The sequence below is a fragment of the Barbus barbus genome (genome assembly GCF_936440315.1).
Source record: "Barbus barbus genome assembly, chromosome: 4".
NCBI lineage: Eukaryota > Metazoa > Chordata > Actinopteri > Cypriniformes > Cyprinidae > Barbus > Barbus barbus.
The window spans coordinates 42,131,237-42,150,400 of NC_136732.1; the positions used below are offsets into that span (position 1 = coordinate 42,131,237).

Consider the following 19,164-nt stretch of genomic DNA (forward strand, 5'->3'; position numbering starts at 1 on the left):
GAAGTCTGATTTATATAAACAATTAATGAGGAAATGTTTGTAAAGAGCAAATCATCATATAGAGTGATTTCTGAAGAAAATACAGCTTTGATCACAGAAATAAAATATAGTTTAACACATATTCACATAGAAAACAGCTGTTATAAATCGTGAAAACATTGTACAATATTACTGCTTTTGATGTATTCTGAATCAAGTCAAATAAATGCAGGAGAGACTTCTGTAAAAACATTCATTTAATTTGATTAAGCATTAAAATACTATTCTTTCTGCTTTAATAGCTCCTCATGAATTGTTTAAATGAATCAGACTTCAGCGTGTTGGTGTGTTTAATCTGTGCATATGTAAACAGGGCTTTATATTAATGTTGTGTATGTGACGCTTATGCAAATGAAATGCTAAAACTCTGTATTTATGATAACTGATGAACTAAAGAGCGTTAAATAGAGCTCAGTACTGTATGAAGCTGAAGAGAGTTTAGCTCTAAATGGATCAAGCGCAGCTTCTCCAGAAGACAATAGAAAATTACACATGTATGAGTTTATGCTTTTATATTTATTGCACAAGCAATGTATATCAGCACAAATGTGCCATTAATTTTACAGCAGCAGCAGTGTTTTGTTCCTTGAATTAATCAGTTTGCTTATCTTTTAAACAAATATAATCTTGTATCAACTTAATTTAAAAAAATGTTGTTTCAAAATCAACTACATTTAGTCCACCTTGGTTAAGTGGATTACAAAGTTGTTGTTTTTTTATTTATTTATTTAAACAATTGTTTATTTCTCCAAATTAAATTATATATATATAATGATGTTTTTTGTAATATGTATAGCCTACGGTATAAACTATTCTGGATAATCCTTCGGATTTAAAGAAAGGTCTCTCATGTTGAATTTTATTAATTATTGGGGTATAATTAAGATTTGAATCAGTCGTCTTGAACAAATCGTTTGATTTTAATGATTTATTGTCATCGTTATTATTTATCCATGACACATTCAGCTAAATATTGTTTAATGACCAAAATTCCTTCATTTCAGGCCACAGAAGGAAAAGAGCGTACAAATAATAGTTCATTTAATAAAGCTAATATTTCATTTTAACAGCTAGACAAATTCAATCCCATTTTAAACCCGTATGTTACACTAATGTCTAAATAAACCGCTACATTGTTATTTTTATTATTTAAAGGGATAGTACACCCAAAAAAATAAATTCTGTGATCGTTTACTCATCCTCAAGTAATTCCAAATCTGCATGAATTTCCTTGTTCTGCTGAACACAAAAAGAGATATTCTGAAGAAATAGCGCCTGTTTTCGAACATTATACATTCAAATCCAAATGCTGACAGAAACGTCATATATTGTGTGTACTGTCTCTTTAAGTCTGTATTTATACCGCGTTGAGGATGTTTCTGGAGTACTGTCTCTTTAAGTCTGTATTTATACCGCGTTGAGGATGTTTCTGGAGTACTGTCTCTTTAAGTCTGTGTTTATACCGCGTTGAGGATGTTTCTGGAGTACTGTCTCTTTAAGTCTGTGTTTATACCGCGTTGAGGATGTTTCTGGAGTACTGTCTCTTTAAGTCTGTATTTATACCGCGTTGAGGATGTTTCTGGAGTACTGTCTCTTTAAGTCTGTGTTTATACCGCGTTGAGGATGTTTCTGGAGTACTGTCTCTTTAAGTCTGTATTTATACCGCGTTGAGGATGTTTCTGGAGTACTGTCTCTTTAAGTCTGTATTTATACCGCGTTGAGGATGTTTCTGGAGTACTGTCTCTTTAAGTCTGTATTTATACCGCGTTGAGGATGTTTCTGGAGTACTGTCTCTTTAAGTCTGTATTTATACCGCGTTGAGGATGTTTCTGGAGTACTGTCTCTTTAAGTCTGTATTTGTACCGCGTTGAGGATGTTTCTGGTGTACTGTCTCTTTAAGTCTGTATTTGTACCGCGTTGAGGATGTTTCTGGAGTACTGTCTCTTTAAGTCTGTATTTGTACCGCGTTGAGGATGTTTCTGGTGTACTGTCTCTTTAAGTCTGTATTTGTACCGCGTTGAGGATGTTTCTGGTGTACTGTCTCTTTAAGTCTGTATTTGTACCGCGTTGAGGATGTTTCTGGAGTACTGTCTCTTTAAGTCTGTATTTATACCGCGTTGAGGATGTTTCTGGTGTACTGTCTCTTTAAGTCTGTATTTGTACCGCGTTGAGGATGTTTCTGGTGTACTGTCTCTTTAAGTCTGTATTTGTACCGCGTTGAGGATGTTTCTGGAGTACTGTCTCTTTAAGTCTGTATTTATACCGCGTTGAGGATGTTTCTGGTGTACTGTCTCTTTAAGTCTGTATTTGTACCGCGTTGAGGATGTTTCTGGTGTACTGTCTCTTTAAGTCTGTTTTTATACCGCGTTGAGGATGTTTCTGGAGTACTGTCTCTTTAAGTCTGTGTTTATACCGCGTTGAGGATGTTTCTGGTGTACTGTCTCTTTAAGTCTGTTTTTATACCGTGTTGAGGATGTTTCTGGTGTACTGTCTCTTTAAGTCTGTGTTTATACCGCGTTGAGGATGTTTCTGGTGTACTGTCTCTTTAAGTCTGTTTTTATACCGTGTTGAGGATGTTTCTGGTGTACTGTCTCTTTAAGTCTGTGTTTATACCGCGTTGAGGGTGTTTCTGGTGTACTGTCTCTTTAAGTCTGTGTTTATACCGTGTTGAGGGTGTTTCTGGAGTACTGTCTCTTTAAGTCTGTATTTATACCGCGTTGAGGATGTTTCTGGTGTACTGTCTCTTTAAGTCTGTGTTTGTACCGCGTTGAGGATGTTTCTGGTGTACTGTCTCTTTAAGTCTGTTTTTATACCGCGTTGAGGATGTTTCTGGAGTACTGTCTCTTTAAGTCTGTGTTTATACCGCGTTGAGGATGTTTCTGGTGTACTGTCTCTTTAAGTCTGTTTTTATACCGCGTTGAGGATGTTTCTGGTGTACTGTCTCTTTAAGTCTGTGTTTATACCGCGTTGAGGATGTTTCTGGTGTACTGTCTCTTTAAGTCTGTTTTTATACCGTGTTGAGGATGTTTCTGGTGTACTGTCTCTTTAAGTCTGTGTTTATACCGCGTTGAGGATGTTTCTGGTGTACTGTCTCTTTAAGTCTGTTTTTATACCGTGTTGAGGATGTTTCTGGTGTACTGTCTCTTTAAGTCTGTGTTTATACCGCGTTGAGGATGTTTCTGGTGTACTGTCTCTTTAAGTCTGTTTTTATACCGTGTTGAGGATGTTTCTGGTGTACTGTCTCTTTAAGTCTGTGTTTATACCGTGTTGAGGGTGTTTCTGGTGTACTGTCTCTTTAAGTCTGTGTTTATACCGTGTTGAGGATGTTTCTGGAGTACTGTCTCTTTAAGTCTGTGTTTATACCGCGTTGAGGATGTTTCTGGTGTACTGTCTCTTTAAGTCTGTTTTTATACCGTGTTGAGGATGTTTCTGGTGTACTGTCTCTTTAAGTCTGTGTTTATACCGCGTTGAGGATGTTTCTGGTGTACTGTCTCTTTAAGTCTGTGTTTATACCGCGTTGAGGATGTTTCTGGTGTACTGTCTCTTTAAGTCTGTTTTTATACCGCGTTGAGGGTGTTTCTGGTGTACTGTCTCTTTAAGTCTGTGTTTATACCGCGTTGAGGGTGTTTCTGGTGTACTGTCTCTTTAAGTCTGTGTTTATACCGCGTTGAGGATGTTTCTGGTGTACTGTCTCTTTAAGTCTGTTTTTATACCGCGTTGAGGATGTTTCTGGTGTACTGTCTCTTTAAGTCTGTGTTTATACCGCGTTGAGGATGTTTCTGGTGTACTGTCTCTTTAAGTCTGTTTTTATACCGCGTTGAGGATGTTTCTGGTGTACTGTCTCTTTAAGTCTGTGTTTATACCGTGTTGAGGGTGTTTCTGGTGTACTGTCTCTTTAAGTCTGTGTTTATACCGTGTTGAGGGTGTTTCGGGGCAGATCCTGGCTCTGCTCGGCATCTCACTAAGTAGGTGAGTCACCTCGCAGACGGACCTGTGCCCGTTCAAAAATTCTTCTCGCTAGTTTATGCGAGGACACAGGCGTCACCCCGCGTCGTTATTTTCCTTACTCATCAGTTTAAGGCATGAACAGCTAGTACCGGCGCTCGCGCTCCTCGTCCCGCGCGCCCGGATGCTCCGCGACGGTGAGGTGCTTCAGTCCTCCCGCGGGGGGCCGATTACACCCAGCGCCCGCTTCACACACACGCACACTTCCGCACGAGAACACCTCAGAGTGTGTGAGACCAGAAAATCAGGAATTTGTGGCTCGCGCGGGGTCTTCGACCGGTGCATTGTGGGATAGGCCGTGACGTCACCGCGTCGCTCTCTCATAAAGCTGCAGAAGATGCAGGTAAAGTTATTAATTATTAATGTGATTTAGTCAGATGGAGACCGCATGCATCTTTTTGTAACTTGTGGAAGAATCCGCGTATTTTATGACTGAATATCTCACACTTAAATTTATCAAATTAAAAATTCTGTTCTCTGGTAAATATATATATATATATATATTTGGTGTATAAAAATAATAGTTTGGAGCAAAATTTGGTGATTAATTATATAAATATGTTTGGGAAATACTATATACACAAACAAAAATGGTCTAAAAATAAACCTAACATTATATGATTGAAAATATATTGAAGCTTTGAAAGATGTAAGAAATAAAAGGATGAATGTACTTCTAGAATCTTTTCTATTGGAGGTTTCTGGCAGCTTCTTCCTTCTTTATGTTTGTTTCTTTGATGCAGTTATGAATGTAATTGATAATAGTTTAAAACACAGTGATCCTCTCTATATTATTATTCTGTCAGTTGTTTGTTTGTTTGTTTGTTGTTATGAAATGTAAATGTGTTTTCTTATGTAGTTCCAATTTATTTAAGAGATATTTACTTTACAAATAAATAAATACATAAAATAAAACCTGCTTGTTTGGTTTAGATTGCTTTCATCATTTCTATCATAGATAAACAAACAAGAAAACACTTCATACTTGCATACTTTGAAAACAGTTCTAAATGTGTATTATTATTATTATTATTATTATTATTATGTGCTGTGTCCGTGCCAGTGCTGGGAGTAACGCATTACAAGTAACACCAGTTACCTAATATTACTTTTTCAAGTAACTAGTAAAGTAACGCATTACTTTTTAATTTACAAGAAAATATCCAGTTAGTTTCTCCGTGTACGGACTGACATTGTATATCCGGTTAGTTTCTCCGTGTATGGACTGACAGTGTATATCCGGTTAGTTTCTCCGTGTACGGACTGACAGTGTATATCCGGTTAGTTTCTCCGTGTACGGACTGACAGTGTATATCCCGTTAGTTTCTCCGTGTATGGACTGACAGTGTATATCCGGTTAGTTTCTCCGTGTACGGACTGACAGTGTATATCCGGTTAGTTTCTCCGTGTACGGACTGACAGTGTATATCCGGTTAGTTTCTCCGTGTACGGACTGACAGTGTATATCCGGTTAGTTTCTCCGTGTATGGACTGACAGTGTATATCCGGTTAGTTTCTCCGTGTACGGACTGACAGTGTATATCCGGTTAGTTTCTCCGTGTACGGACTGACAGTGTATATCCAGTTAGTTTCTCCGTGTATGGACTGACAGTGTATATCCGGTTAGTTTCTCCGTGTACGGACTGACAGTGTATATCCGGTTAGTTTCTCCGTGTACGGACTGACAGTGTATATCCGGTTAGTTTCTCCGTGTATGGACTGACAGTGTATATCCGGTTAGTTTCTCCGTGTATGGACTGACAGTGTATATCCGGTTAGTTTCTCCGTGTACGGACTGACAGTGTATATCCGGTTAGTTTCTCCGTGTACGGACTGACAGTGTATATCCCGTTAGTTTCTCCGTGTATGGACTGACAGTGTATATCCGGTTAGTTTCTCCGTGTACGGACTGACAGTGTATATCCGGTTAGTTTCTCCGTGTACGGACTGACAGTGTATATCCCGTTAGTTTCTCCGTGTATGGACTGACAGTGTATATCCGGTTAGTTTCTCCGTGTACGGACTGACAGTGTATATCCGGTTAGTTTCTCCGTGTACGGACTGACAGTGTATATCCAGTTAGTTTCTCCGTGTATGGACTGACAGTGTATATCCGGTTAGTTTCTCCGTGTACGGACTGACAGTGTATATCCGGTTAGTTTCTCCGTGTATGGACTGACAGTGTATATCCGGTTAGTTTCTCCGTGTACGGACTGACAGTGTATATCCGGTTAGTTTCTCCGTGTACGGACTGACAGTGTATATCCAGTTAGTTTCTTTCTCCGTGTACGGACTGACAGTGTATATCCAGTTAGTTTCTTTCTCCGTGTACGGACTGACAGTGTATATCCGGTTAGTTTCTCCGTGTACGGACTGACAGTGTATATCCGGTTAGTTTCTCCGTGTATGGACTGACAGTGTATATCCGGTTAGTTTCTCCGTGTACGGACTGACAGTGTATATCCGGTTAGTTTCTCCGTGTACGGACTGACAGTGTATATCCGGTTAGTTTCTCCGTGTATGGACTGACAGTGTATATCCGGTTAGTTTCTCCGTGTATGGACTGACAGTGTATATCCGGTTAGTTTCTCCGTGTATGGACTGACAGTGTATATCCGGTTAGTTTCTCCGTGTACGGACTGACAGTGTATATCCGGTTAGTTTCTCCGTGTACGGACTGACAGTGTATATCCGGTTAGTTTCTCCGTGTACGGACTGACAGTGTATATCCGGTTAGTTTCTCCGTGTACCGACTGACAGTGTATATCCGGTTAGTTTCTCCGTGTACCGACTGACAGTGTATATCCGGTTAGTTTCTCCGTGTACCGACTGACAGTGTATATCCGGTTAGTTTCTCCGTGTACGGACTGACAGTGTATATCCGGTTAGTTTCTCCGTGTACCGACTGACAGTGTATATCCGGTTAGTTTCTCCGTGTACCGACTGACAGTGTATATCCGGTTAGTTTCTCCGTGTATCGACTGACAGTGTATATCCGGTTAGTTTCTCCGTGTATCGACTGACAGTGTATATCCGGTTAGTTTCTCCGTGTACGGACTGACAGTGTATATCCGGTTAGTTTCTCCGTGTATGGACTGACAGTGTATATCCCGTTAGTTTCTCCGTGTATGGACTGACAGTGTATATCCGGTTAGTTTCTCCGTGTACCGACTGACAGTGTATATCCGGTTAGTTTCTCCGTGTATCGACTGACAGTGTATATCCGGTTAGTTTCTCCGTGTACGGACTGACAGTGTATATCCGGTTAGTTTCTCCGTGTATGGACTGACAGTGTATATCCCGTTAGTTTCTCCGTGTATGGACTGACAGTGTATATCCGGTTAGTTTCTCCGTGTATGGACTGACAGTGTATATCCGGTTAGTTTCTCCGTGTATGGACTGACAGTGTATATCCGGTTAGTTTCTCCGTGTACGGACTGACAGTGTATATCCGGTTAGTTTCTCCGTGTACGGACTGACAGTGTATATCCGGTTAGTTTCTCCGTGTACGGACTGACAGTGTATATCCGGTTAGTTTCTCCGTGTACGGACTGACAGTGTATATCCCGTTAGTTTCTCCGTGTACGGACTGACAGTGTATATCCCGTTAGTTTCTCCGTGTACGGACTGACAGTGTATATCCGGTTAGTTTCTCCGTGTACGGACTGACAGTGTATATCCGGTTAGTTTCTCCGTGTACGGACTGACAGTGTATATCCGGTTAGTTTCTCCGTGTACGGACTGACAGTGTATATCCGGTTAGTTTCTCCGTGTATGGACTGACAGTGTATATCCCGTTAGTTTCTCCGTGTACGGACTGACAGTGTATATCCGGTTAGTTTCTCCGTGTATGGACTGACAGTGTATATCCGGTTAGTTTCTCCGTGTATGGACTGACAGTGTATATCCGGTTAGTTTCTCCGTGTACGGACTGACAGTGTATATCCCGTTAGTTTCTCCGTGTACGGACTGACAGTGTATATCCCGTTAGTTTCTCCGTGTACGGACTGACAGTGTATATCCGGTTAGTTTCTCCGTGTACGGACTGACAGTGTATATCCGGTTAGTTTCTCCGTGTACGGACTGACAGTGTATATCCGGTTAGTTTCTCCGTGTACGGACTGACAGTGTATATCCGGTTAGTTTCTCCGTGTATGGACTGACAGTGTATATCCGGTTAGTTTCTCCGTGTACGGACTGACAGTGTATATCCGGTTAGTTTCTCCGTGTACGGACTGACAGTGTATATCCGGTTAGTTTCTCCGTGTATGGACTGACAGTGTATATCCGGTTAGTTTCTCCGTGTAGGGACTGACAGTGTATATCCCGTTAGTTTCTCCGTGTATGGACTGACAGTGTATATCCGGTTAGTTTCTCCGTGTATGGACTGACAGTGTATATCCGGTTAGTTTCTCCGTGTACGGACTGACAGTGTATATCCCGTTAGTTTCTCCGTGTACGGACTGACAGTGTATATCCCGTTAGTTTCTCCGTGTACGGACTGACAGTGTATATCCGGTTAGTTTCTCCGTGTACGGACTGACAGTGTATATCCGGTTAGTTTCTCCGTGTACGGACTGACAGTGTATATCCGGTTAGTTTCTCCGTGTACCGACTGACAGTGTATATCCGGTTAGTTTCTCCGTGTACGGACTGACAGTGTATATCCGGTTAGTTTCTCCGTGTACCGACTGACAGTGTATATCCGGTTAGTTTCTCCGTGTACGGACTGACAGTGTATATCCGGTTAGTTTCTCCGTGTACGGACTGACAGTGTATATCCGGTTAGTTTCTCCGTGTACGGACTGACAGTGTATATCCGGTTAGTTTCTCCGTGTACGGACTGACAGTGTATATCCGGTTAGTTTCTCCGTGTACGGACTGACAGTGTATATCCGGTTAGTTTCTCCGTGTACGGACTGACAGTGTATATCCGGTTAGTTTCTCCGTGTACGGACTGACAGTGTATATCCGGTTAGTTTCTCCGTGTATCAACAGTGTGCTGAACATTACTGTAGTCCTAATTAATTCATCCCACTCGCTAAAAACTGATTTAGTATTCATCAACATCAATTAAAACAGTGAAATGCAAACTCAGAATATGACGCAAACCTGAAATAATTAAATGTTAAACAACACAAATGTATCTAATCTTATTTTATTAACCAATGTCCTTCTGCTGATGACCAGTTCAATCATACTAATAAACACTAATGACTTTAGATGAACTAAACATTGTGCTTCATTGTGTTTTATTGCTGAAGAGTGTTGAACCTTCTTCTCCTGCGCTCTATTACTCAAAAGTGTGCTATTTTCCTTCCCTAAACAGTATATTCTCTCAGTAGGGGATTGGGACGCAGCAATGTATTAGTTCCGCGTGTATTTGACCCTTTCCGCTCTCCGTCACGCACCGCTTCGCCCCGCCCATATGTACGTAACGCACATGCGTGCTGCGCTCTCCACAGAATCCACACCAGCGCAGATATGGCGGATCTCTCTCTGGATGAAGTGATTCGTCGCCGCAGTTTTAACTCTAGAGGAGCCAGTAAGAGGTAAATCTGTTCGGATTCTTCGAGCGGCATTGATTTAAACCGCCGGGGCGTTCTAGCGTTATTCTGTCGTTATAAACTCGGTCGTGTAGCTCCTGGTGCTGAGCGCGAGGTCCCGCCTTCTCTCGCCGCTGATTGGTTGATACGGCCGTTTGGGTCGCGCGCAGCGCTTACGCTCGCCTTCTCATTGGCTGACGCGTGTGATCCGTGGCGTCCTGCGCGTTTCTGCTCGCGGCTGCTTTTACAAACAAACCTCGTATATTACATTAATTTAATTTCATGTGTTTTTCACATGATCTCCACGCACTAGAGCTGTTAGTTATTAACAGCAGAGCTCCTGCAGGGATGGATCGATGTATCGACTGATCTCCGTCGAGCGGCAGACGCGAGAGACTACAGACGCGTCTGGTTCAGTGAAACACTGGGGGGGTAATAAACAATTATTATTTAATTAGACGGGTTATATTCATATATTAAGATTTTGCTTACATCTACATTGTAAATATGTATTTTATTGATTTTTTTTCAGAGGTAAATCAATAACAATTACATTTTAAACTATTTCAAGTGTAATTATTTGTATTTTGAATCCTATTCAAGGTAAAACATTGATTATACTGATTTCAAAGTTTAGGATCCGTTAGTTTGAACCAAAAACTATCATAACGTCTTAGTTGATAATTCAGTGAACTTTATTTTTGATAAAACAGCATGTTTCTGTAGTGACCGCATCACATTACAGAGCTTAACTGGCATTCTGAAGCACTACTGAAATACAGAACTGTGCTAAAATTGAGCTTATTTCCCTCAAATAAAGAGTTATGTGTTTATTGTCACATACTGAAACAATGATGACATGCTTCGGTCGTGACAATAACTCCCAAAAACACAAACGTGTCGCTACGACGGACAATATTAGATATCCTGAAGCTAGCTCATGGTTCACTTCTAAAAACAGTATGCTATCGTAAAATAACAATGCAGTTTATCGTGTATAGTATCAGCATGAATACATCTAAATGAGTATAAAGGAAAATAAAGTTCATTTTAATTTCAGTTCTGTTGGTCATTGGTTTGTGTCTCTGCTGTTGTCCGTCCCACAGGCCCATATATGGCAGAGGGGCGGGGCCAGTGGGCAGGGCCTTCGATGCCCGTCAGATGATTGGCAGCGGTGATGTCAGACAGCGGCTGGGAGTGGGCGGAGCTACAGGTACAGCGTTTCAGGTGAAGGATGCGCGAGAGAAGCTGGGACAGAAGGACGCTCGGTTCCGGATCCGGGGTGGAGGGGGAGGAGCCGGAGCCGTTCAGGACGCCCGACAGCTGATAAACTCGCGCAAACAGCAGCAGACTCCGCCTCCGAGCACCACGCCCTCCAAGCCCACAGGTATCCCTCACATCCAGATCCACAACACCGGTCCCGCCTCCGCCCGGCCCCAGAGCGCCAGGATGGGCGTGGCCCTACAGCCGGGGGGCGGGATCACGAAAGTAGTGGATGCGCGAGATAGGCTGAGTTTAAAAAGGAGCATCCCGACAGCGTCCAATCAGAGCGCAGCATCTCTGAAGATCACCAAAACCATCCAGGTATTACTTATTAGAGTTATTACCATGGTTATTACCACAACTCTGACTCTGAACACTAGTGACACTGTGTGTGTCTGTGTCTGTGTGTGTGTGTGTGTGTGCATGTGTCTGTGTGTGTGTGTGTGTGTGTGTGCAGCAGAGGCCTGTGGGAATGACCAGCGGGATCCGCATCAATGTTCCCAGTGGAGCCGCTTCAGTGAGACACTTTCATAATCAGCAGTGCTTTCAGATAACACACTATTGATCCATTAATGAATCTATTAGTGTCCATAACTGAACATCCCATAATGTCTGACTGTAGGTCATGTCTGCTGCTTCTGCTGATGAAGATGATGGAGCTCTGATTCCCAACAAACAGATGAAGATCACTACAGCCAACTACCTGCAGACACGAGTGAGAATCACACACACATTTACATAAAGCATCCATATTTCTCCATATTTGCTCATGTTGATTAGAGTATTAAAAACTTAAAGTATTGAATTAAGGTACATTTAGAACTAATACAAATGTGCGATTAAGTTGCAATTATTCATGCGCTAACTCATCACAATCATGCGATTTAAATATTGTAATGGATTGACAGCCCTAATTAAATGAAAAGGAAAAGAGGCAGTGGTGTTTGAGATCATATTTCGTCGTATTGTAAATATACATTGAGAAACGGCCACACACTCCATTTGCACTGAATTTCAGCCCGAGGTGTGTGTAATTTTGGTCGTACCAAGGATGGAATTGTCTCTTTCCCTGAAGTCTGGGTCTTTTCTGAAATGTTAGTACTTTGGTTTTGTTAGGATTAATAGTCAGGGCCCAGGTCTGACAGAACTTGTGCAGGATGTCCAGGTTCTGCTGTAGACCCTCTTCTGTTGGAGACCGCAGAACCAGATCATCTGCAAACAGAACGTTATGTTGGAGTCATGTAGTGTGAGGACAGGTGCTGCTGATTGTTCCAGGAGTTTCACTAATTCATGAATGTAGATATTGAAGAGGGTGGGTGATAGTGGGCAGCCCTGCCTCACACCTCGTCCCGAGTGAAGAACTCAGGATCAGTGTTTATTGCTGAGTTTATTATTTAAACATGGTTCTTGATGTTGTATGTTTTGACCTCTATACCAGTTTCTGAAAGATTTGATAGTAGACCTTGCTGTCAATTTGAATCAAAGTCCTTCTGGAAATCTACAGAGTGTTTGTGTTGATTGATGTGTTTGTCAGTCAGGGTACGTGGTGTGAAGATAGGGCCTGATGTTTGGGTTTGAGTCTAATTGTGCTGATAACTTCCCTAGACTGCTGCTCACACAGACGCCTCTGTAATAGTCTGGATCTGACTTATCTCTGTTCCAGGATTCAGGGAAATGAGCAACACTCGGGACCAAGTTGAACGGTTTTAGTAGGGTCCATCTTAATTTGAGCATTTTGTTGAGGATGTCATCTGGTCCACTTGCTTTTTTGTATTTTTGGGCCTGGATTTTATCAGTCAGTTCATTTTCTGTAATGTTGTAGTCTAATGGGTTTTGATATTTAACAGTTGTATGTTTTCTCTCTCTCTCTGTCTGTAGGCAGGGCCCATCTCTCTCGAGACTCCCATCACTAAAGTGGTGAAGAACGACTCTTACACCCCTCCTTCAGTCTCAGTGCCGCCCGCTCGCCCCGCTCGTCCCCCCACACAGAGCCTACAGCCCGTCTGCAGAACCACCATCAGCACACAACAGACCAGCGGAGACCCCAGTGGCCCCACACTCACACCTGCACAGGTACACACACACACAACAGACCAGAGGAGACCCCAGCGGCCCCACACTCACACCTGCACAGGTACACACACACAACAGACCAGAGGAGACCCCAGCGGCCCCACACTCACACCTGCACAGGTACACACACACAACAGACCAGCGGAGACCCCAGTGGCCCCACACTCACACCTGCACAGGTACACACACACAACAGACCAGCGGAGACCCCAGCAGCCCCACACTCACACCTGCACAGGTACACACACACACACAAGACCAGCGGAGACCCCAGCGGCCCCACACTCACACCTGCACAGGTACACACACACACACACAAGACCAGCGGAGACCCCAGCGGCCCCACACTCACACCTGCACAGGTACACACACACACAACAGACCAGCGGAGACCCCAGCGGCCCCACACTCACACCTGCACAGGTACACACACACACAACAGACCAGAGGAGACCCCAGCGGCCCAACACTCACACCTGCACAGGTACACACACACACACAAGACCAGCGGAGACCCCAGCGGCCCCACACTCACACCTGCACAGGTACACACACACACACACACACACACAAGACCAGCGGAGACCCCAGTGGCCCCACACTCACACCTGCACAGGTACACAAACACACAACAGACCAGCGGAGACCCCAGCGGTCCCACACTCACACCTGCACAGGTACACACACACACACACACAAGACCAGCGGAGACCCCAGTGGCCCCACACTCACACCTGCACAGGTACACACACACACAACAGACCAGCGGAGACCCCAGCGGCCCCACACTCACACCTGCACAGGTACACACACACACACACACAAGACCAGCGGAGACCCCAGTGGCCCCACACTCACACCTGCACAGGTACACACACACACAAGACCAGCGGAGACCCCAGCGGCCCCACACTCACACCTGCACAGGTACACACACACACAACAGACCAGCGGAGACCCCAGCGGCCCCACACTCATACCTGCACAGGTACACACACACACAACAGACCAGCGGAGACCCCAGCGGCCCCACACTCACACCTGCACAGGTACACACACACACACAACAGACCAGCGGAGACCCCAGCGGCCCCACACTCACACCTGCACAGGTACACACACACACACAACAGACCAGCGGGGACCCCAGCGGCCCCACACTCACACCTGCACAGGTACACACACACACACACAAGACCAGCGGAGACCCCAGCGGCCCCACACTCACACCTGCACAGGTACACAAACACACAACAGACCAGAGGAGACCCCAGCGGCCCCACACTCACACCTGCACAGGTACACACACACACACAAGACCAGCGGAGACCCCAGCGGCCCCACACTCACACCTGCACAGGTACACACACACACACACACACACACACACAAGACCAGCGGAGACCCCAGTGGCCCCACACTCACACCTGCACAGGTACACAAACACACAACAGACCAGCGGAGACCCCAGCGGTCCCACACTCACACCTGCACAGGTACACACACACACACAAGACCAGCGGAGACCCCAGTGGCCCCACACTCACACCTGCACAGGTACACACACACACAACAGACCAGCGGAGACCCCAGTGGCCCCACACTCACACACACAGACACTGTAACACTGGTTGAGAAACAGCAGCAGGTAAAGTTCTGCCTGTCACAAGCACTGTATTTTCTGGAAAACGAGTCTCTCTGGACTGTAAATCACACCAGAGAGAGAAAAACACACAAACCAAACATGTTATAACATTCACAAGTCATCTAAAATACCAGAAAATACAACATTATCAGTCATTATCAGCACTACAAACATGTGTTTAGCTCCTCTCACTCCACAACACATCCTTTAAATTCATCAGGCCTGTACAGCTAACCACTTTCTCTCTCTCTCTCTTTGTGTGTGTGTGTGTGTGTGTGTGTGTGTATCAGCCTGTCTTCAGTCCTCTGGAGGGCACAAAGATCACGGTTAACAACCTTCATCCTCGAGTGACGGAGGAGGATATAGTGGTGAGTTCAGGCCTGCGGCTCGTCACACAGCTCGTCGTGTGTGTGTGTTTAATCTGTGTGTGTGTGTGCAGGAGCTGTTCTGTGTGTGCGGAGCGCTGAAGCGGGCGCGGCTGGTGAAGGTGGGCGTGGCCGAGGTGGTGTTTGTGCGCAAGGAGGATGCAGTCAACGCCTACAGGAAGTACAACAACCGCTGCCTGGACGGTGAGACACACACACACACACACACACACACACCCATCCATTCCTCCACAGTTGAACTGAGTGCTCAGTGAAATTGCTGTAAATACAGAGTGATAAGAAACTAAATCAAACCTGCTTGAAAGCCCTGAAACACAACTGTAGCTGTTTAACACAGCTTTAACTAAACGGCAAAACAGCCAGATTTATTAGACATCTGAACAAATGCTCTCTAATCGCTCTTGTGGTACTTTAAGGTCATGGGCAGCACTGTATGTTCTGTGTAGCCTGTGTTCTGTCAGAAGATGCACAGTTCTTCTGTAGCTTTATAGTATTTTTGTTTACACAATTTTGCAAAATCAATACAATACTGGATCTAATATACCACAATATTGACTTCTGATTGAATTATTGTAAATAAATATCACATTTGTTCAGAAAATGCTGGGAAAACACTTCACGTGACCCTAGAAGAGTGATTACTGAAAGACTGTCTTAAAAAACACACATTTTAGAGAAGACTAAAAATCACTCTGACTTTCAAAGCTGCTACACACAGTAGCTACGACGATTTCAATTACAGGCCGTATGAGCCAACATCTCCTCTTCAGTAGCACTTACACACATCAAACTTACATTTCTATTCCTGTAGTCTACATACTGAAGGTTTTTACAGAGGGATTTGTTCATATATAATCTGCTTGATTATGTACAACATTTTATTCTTATAAAAGTTAAAATATGTGACCCCGGACCATAAAACCAGTCATAAAGGCCAGTTTTTTTTTTTAATTGAGATTTTTATATTATCTGAATCATCTCTGAAATCTGAATAAATAATCTTTCCATTGATGTATGGTTTGTTATGATAGGACAATATTTGTCTGAGATACAACTATTAGAAAATCTGGAATCTGAGGGAGCAAAAAAATCTAAATATTGAGAAAATCTCCTTTAAAGTTGTTCAAATGAAGTTCTTAGCAATGCATATTACTAATCAAAAATGAAGTTTTGATATATTTACTGTAGGAAATTTACTAAATATCTTGATGGAACATGATCTTAATATCCTAATGATTTTTGTGATAAAAGAGAAATGTATAATTGTGATCCATACAGTGTATTGTTGGCTATTGCTACAGATATACTCCAGTGACTTCAGACTGGTTTAGTGCTGCAGGGACACAGATATCGTTTTCTGTCTGTTCTAAATGTTTTCTGAATTATGGAGTGACACAAAATCCCTCTGTAAAACATTCGACTCCAATGTGTCAAAAAAAGAATTTTGAAACTGACTTCATCCAGTGTTCAGATTTTTGTACTAGAAATGTATACAAATTAGCGCATATTTCATTAAATAATGCCTCATTTGCATATCTAAACCTAACATTTGAGAACTTGTAATACAAAGATTTGTACCCTATTCACCTTTTAAAGGACAATACTCAAGTTAATGTGCGTGGGGATGAGTTTTTACACATTTCACGATTCGATTCAATATCAATTATTTTGGATGCATATCAGGTACAGTACATGCCAAACTCTCTCAAGGAAGATCTCTCAGCTAATACTGTAAAATATACATGAGTCCGTTACATTACTGTAATATTGAAGGTTAAAATTGACTCATTTGTTAAATTTACACTTAAATGTTTAAAATAAAGTTATAATTACTTAATATTTCTACTTTAATTTGTTTATATATGTGTGTATAAACAATGGTAGCTGTCCTAACTCTAAAAATGTATAATGAATGTTATATGTTGCATATATTTAGCAACATCTCTACAGCTTATTTTTCTATCTGACTAATGAGTTGAAGCTCACTGAATATGTTTTTCTGAATTAAAAGTGATGTTATTGTTTGCAAGCTGTTATATTGACGTCCTTGCACGGCTGAAACACAGATCGAGCGATTGCATGAGACAGGATACGGATTGTAAAGTGTTACTCTTTCTTTTAACTTGCCTTCGGATGTTTAGTCGTGCTTATTTTGTGCTATAACTAGTATTAAAGCGGAGGAGATGATCAGTTCACTGAGCATTTATTGTTTGAATACTGCAATACAGTGGATATAATTTGAAATCTGAGACTTTGTTTCATGGTAAAAATACCAAAGCACAATGCTTATTGGATGGGAAGTGCCCTTCAATGCTCTGTCCTTTAACTGAAAACAGGCTAGACGAATCGATTCTTGGGATATAAGACTCGATATCGTTTCGAGATATCAATGTATATATTTGTTTATAAACCCAGCCCTGTTGATTACTGTCCCCCTCTGCTGATCCACTGGTCTCTCTCTCTCCGTGTGTGTGTGTGTGTGTGTGTGTGTGTGTTCCAGGTCAGCCGATGAAGTGTAATCTGCACATGCAGGGCAGCGTGATCACGTCAGAGCAGCCCATCCTCCTGTGAGTCGCACCTCCATCTGTGTGATGATGATGATGATGATGATGATGATGATGATGAAGGTGACTCTCTCTCTCTCTCTCTCTCTCTGTCAGGAGGCTGAGTGACTCGCCCGGCGCAGCAGCAGCGGTGCAGAAGGACTCCTCGTCTCGCTCCGGCTCCAGGACGTCTTCAGGGCCGGAGGTGGATCCTCAGACCATCCTGAAGGCTCTGTTCAAATCGTCCGGTCAGAGCGGCTCCGGCGGGGCAGAGACGAGCGGCTCTCACTCCACCGCCTTCCGCATCAAGATCTGACCCCTGCTTCTACGAGCGGAGCTCCTCGTGTTCACACAGCTCCTGCTTCACTTCACTTTTAACGTCTCTCTGACTCCGCTTTCTCTTTTCTCCAGTAAAGATCTTGCTTTATAATCAGCTGTGTGTCTCCTTATTCCTTGCATTCCTTCTCGTTGTTTATCTCCACATTTACACTGTCATGAAAAGGGACAGTCAAATATTAAAGATTTCTGTTAGTATTCTATTAAGTTATTCTATTAATTCACTTCACTTCACATTTACACTCGTTCACAGGTTTAAATTGAAACTGATGCATTAAACTAATTATTCTGTTCTTTTGAGCTTTCTATTCATCTGTGAATCCTGAAAAATACAACACAACTGTGTTCAACATTGATAATAATCAGAAATGTTTGTTGAGCAGTAAATCAGTATATTATTATGATTTCTGAAGATCATGTGACACTGAAGACTGGAGTAATGATGCTGAAAATACAGCTGCAGATCACAGGAATACATTACACTTTAACACATATTCACACAGAAAACAGCTGTTTTACAGTCTAATAATATTTCATGTATATATATACTTTTTTTTTACTGTGGTTTTGATCAAATAAATGAGCAGAAGAGACTCAAAAACATCACAAACACAGATTAAAGTATAATACAAACAAGGGATGCTCATGCAGTCTAGAGCAAATATGAAGATTGCCAGAGAATAGACAATCTTTTAATAAAACTAGACAAGACTGAATAAAACACAAGTGGTTTTAATTGTTTATTTACTTATTAGTTCTTAACAGCCATATTCGCTTTTATTATACAGAAAAACGAATTAGACTCTGTTCTGAATCTGATTATAAAATGTTCAGATGTCGCTCGATTCTTGATTATTCTACTCGTTTGGAGAAACGGTCAGCGTAAGAACTACAGTTCCCAGAAGCCACTGCGGCTCTGCTTCCGGTGACGCTTGTAAACGGTAAATGAAGATGGCGCCGTCCAAAGATCAACACGCGCGCGTTATTCCTGGAGGATTTACTGGTAAAATTAACACTTATTTTCAATTCATTAATATTTAGAAATTGGCAACCTTTATTATATTCTCTCCGGAGGATAATAAGGTTCGCTGGAGTCGACTCGCGCTTGATTCACTGTAACCGAAGCGTTCTAGTGAACTGATCTCTCTCTGTGTGTGTGTGTGTGTGTGTGTGTGTGTGTGTGTGTGTGTGTGTGTGTGTGTGTGTGTGTGTGTGTGTGTGTCTGTGTCTGTGTGTGTCTCTCTCTGTGTGTGTGTGTGTGTGTGTGTCTGTCTGTGTGTGTGTGTCTCACAGTGCTGTCGCTGAGGTTCAGTGAGGATGACTCTCAT

The 19,164-nt window shown here is 42.8% G+C and overlaps 2 protein-coding genes across 5 annotated transcripts in view; both read left to right on the plus strand.

Moving 5' to 3' along the window:
* Window positions 1-3,870: 3,870 nt before the first annotated feature.
* LOC306863596 (polymerase delta-interacting protein 3-like) lies at window positions 3,871-17,930 on the plus strand. Of its 3 annotated transcripts, none has more exons than XM_079407025.1 (9): window positions 3,871-4,008; window positions 10,697-11,174; window positions 11,311-11,370; window positions 11,476-11,568; window positions 12,732-12,926; window positions 14,862-14,939; window positions 15,011-15,140; window positions 17,458-17,524; window positions 17,618-17,930. In XM_079407025.1, exons 2-9 carry the CDS (start codon window positions 10,752-10,754, stop codon window positions 17,814-17,816), a joined length of 1,245 nt encoding a protein of 414 aa, XP_079263151.1. In that variant the 5' UTR covers window positions 3,871-4,008; window positions 10,697-10,751; the 3' UTR covers window positions 17,817-17,930. The 3 variants fall into 3 exon arrangements, with proteins under 3 accessions (XP_079263151.1, XP_079263152.1, XP_079263150.1); XM_079407026.1 differs by lacking the exon at window positions 3,871-4,008 and adding an exon at window positions 9,479-9,596; XM_079407024.1 differs by lacking the exon at window positions 3,871-4,008 and adding an exon at window positions 9,772-10,022.
* An 818-nt stretch (window positions 17,931-18,748) lies between these two features.
* Window positions 18,749-19,164, plus strand: part of LOC306863752 (ribosomal RNA-processing protein 7 homolog A-like) — a 25,568-nt gene continuing 25,152 nt past the window's right edge. Inside the window, exons 1-2 of one of the 2 annotated variants that reach the window (XM_079407290.1) lie at window positions 18,749-18,839; window positions 19,130-19,164. The exon at window positions 19,130-19,164 is cut by the window's right edge and continues 114 nt beyond it. In XM_079407290.1, the coding sequence (XP_079263416.1) occupies window positions 18,782-18,839; window positions 19,130-19,164 (93 nt within the window). In that variant the 5' untranslated portion in view covers window positions 18,749-18,781. The remainder of the gene's footprint in view (window positions 18,840-19,129) is intronic. The other variant, XM_079407289.1, reaches the window with a different exon arrangement.

Excerpts from the sequence above, each read along its gene's own strand:
- LOC306863596 (XM_079407026.1), top strand. The coding sequence starts at position 9,529 with ATGGCGGATCTCTCTCTGGATGAAGTGATTCGTCGCCGCAGTTTTAAC. Across the intron at positions 11,569-12,731 it reads CCAACTACCTGCAGACACGA|GCAGGGCCCATCTCTCTCGA; the intron begins GTGAGAATCACA and ends CTCTGTCTGTAG. Across the intron at positions 12,927-14,861 it reads CCACACTCACACCTGCACAG|CCTGTCTTCAGTCCTCTGGA; the intron begins GTACACACACAC and ends TGTGTGTATCAG.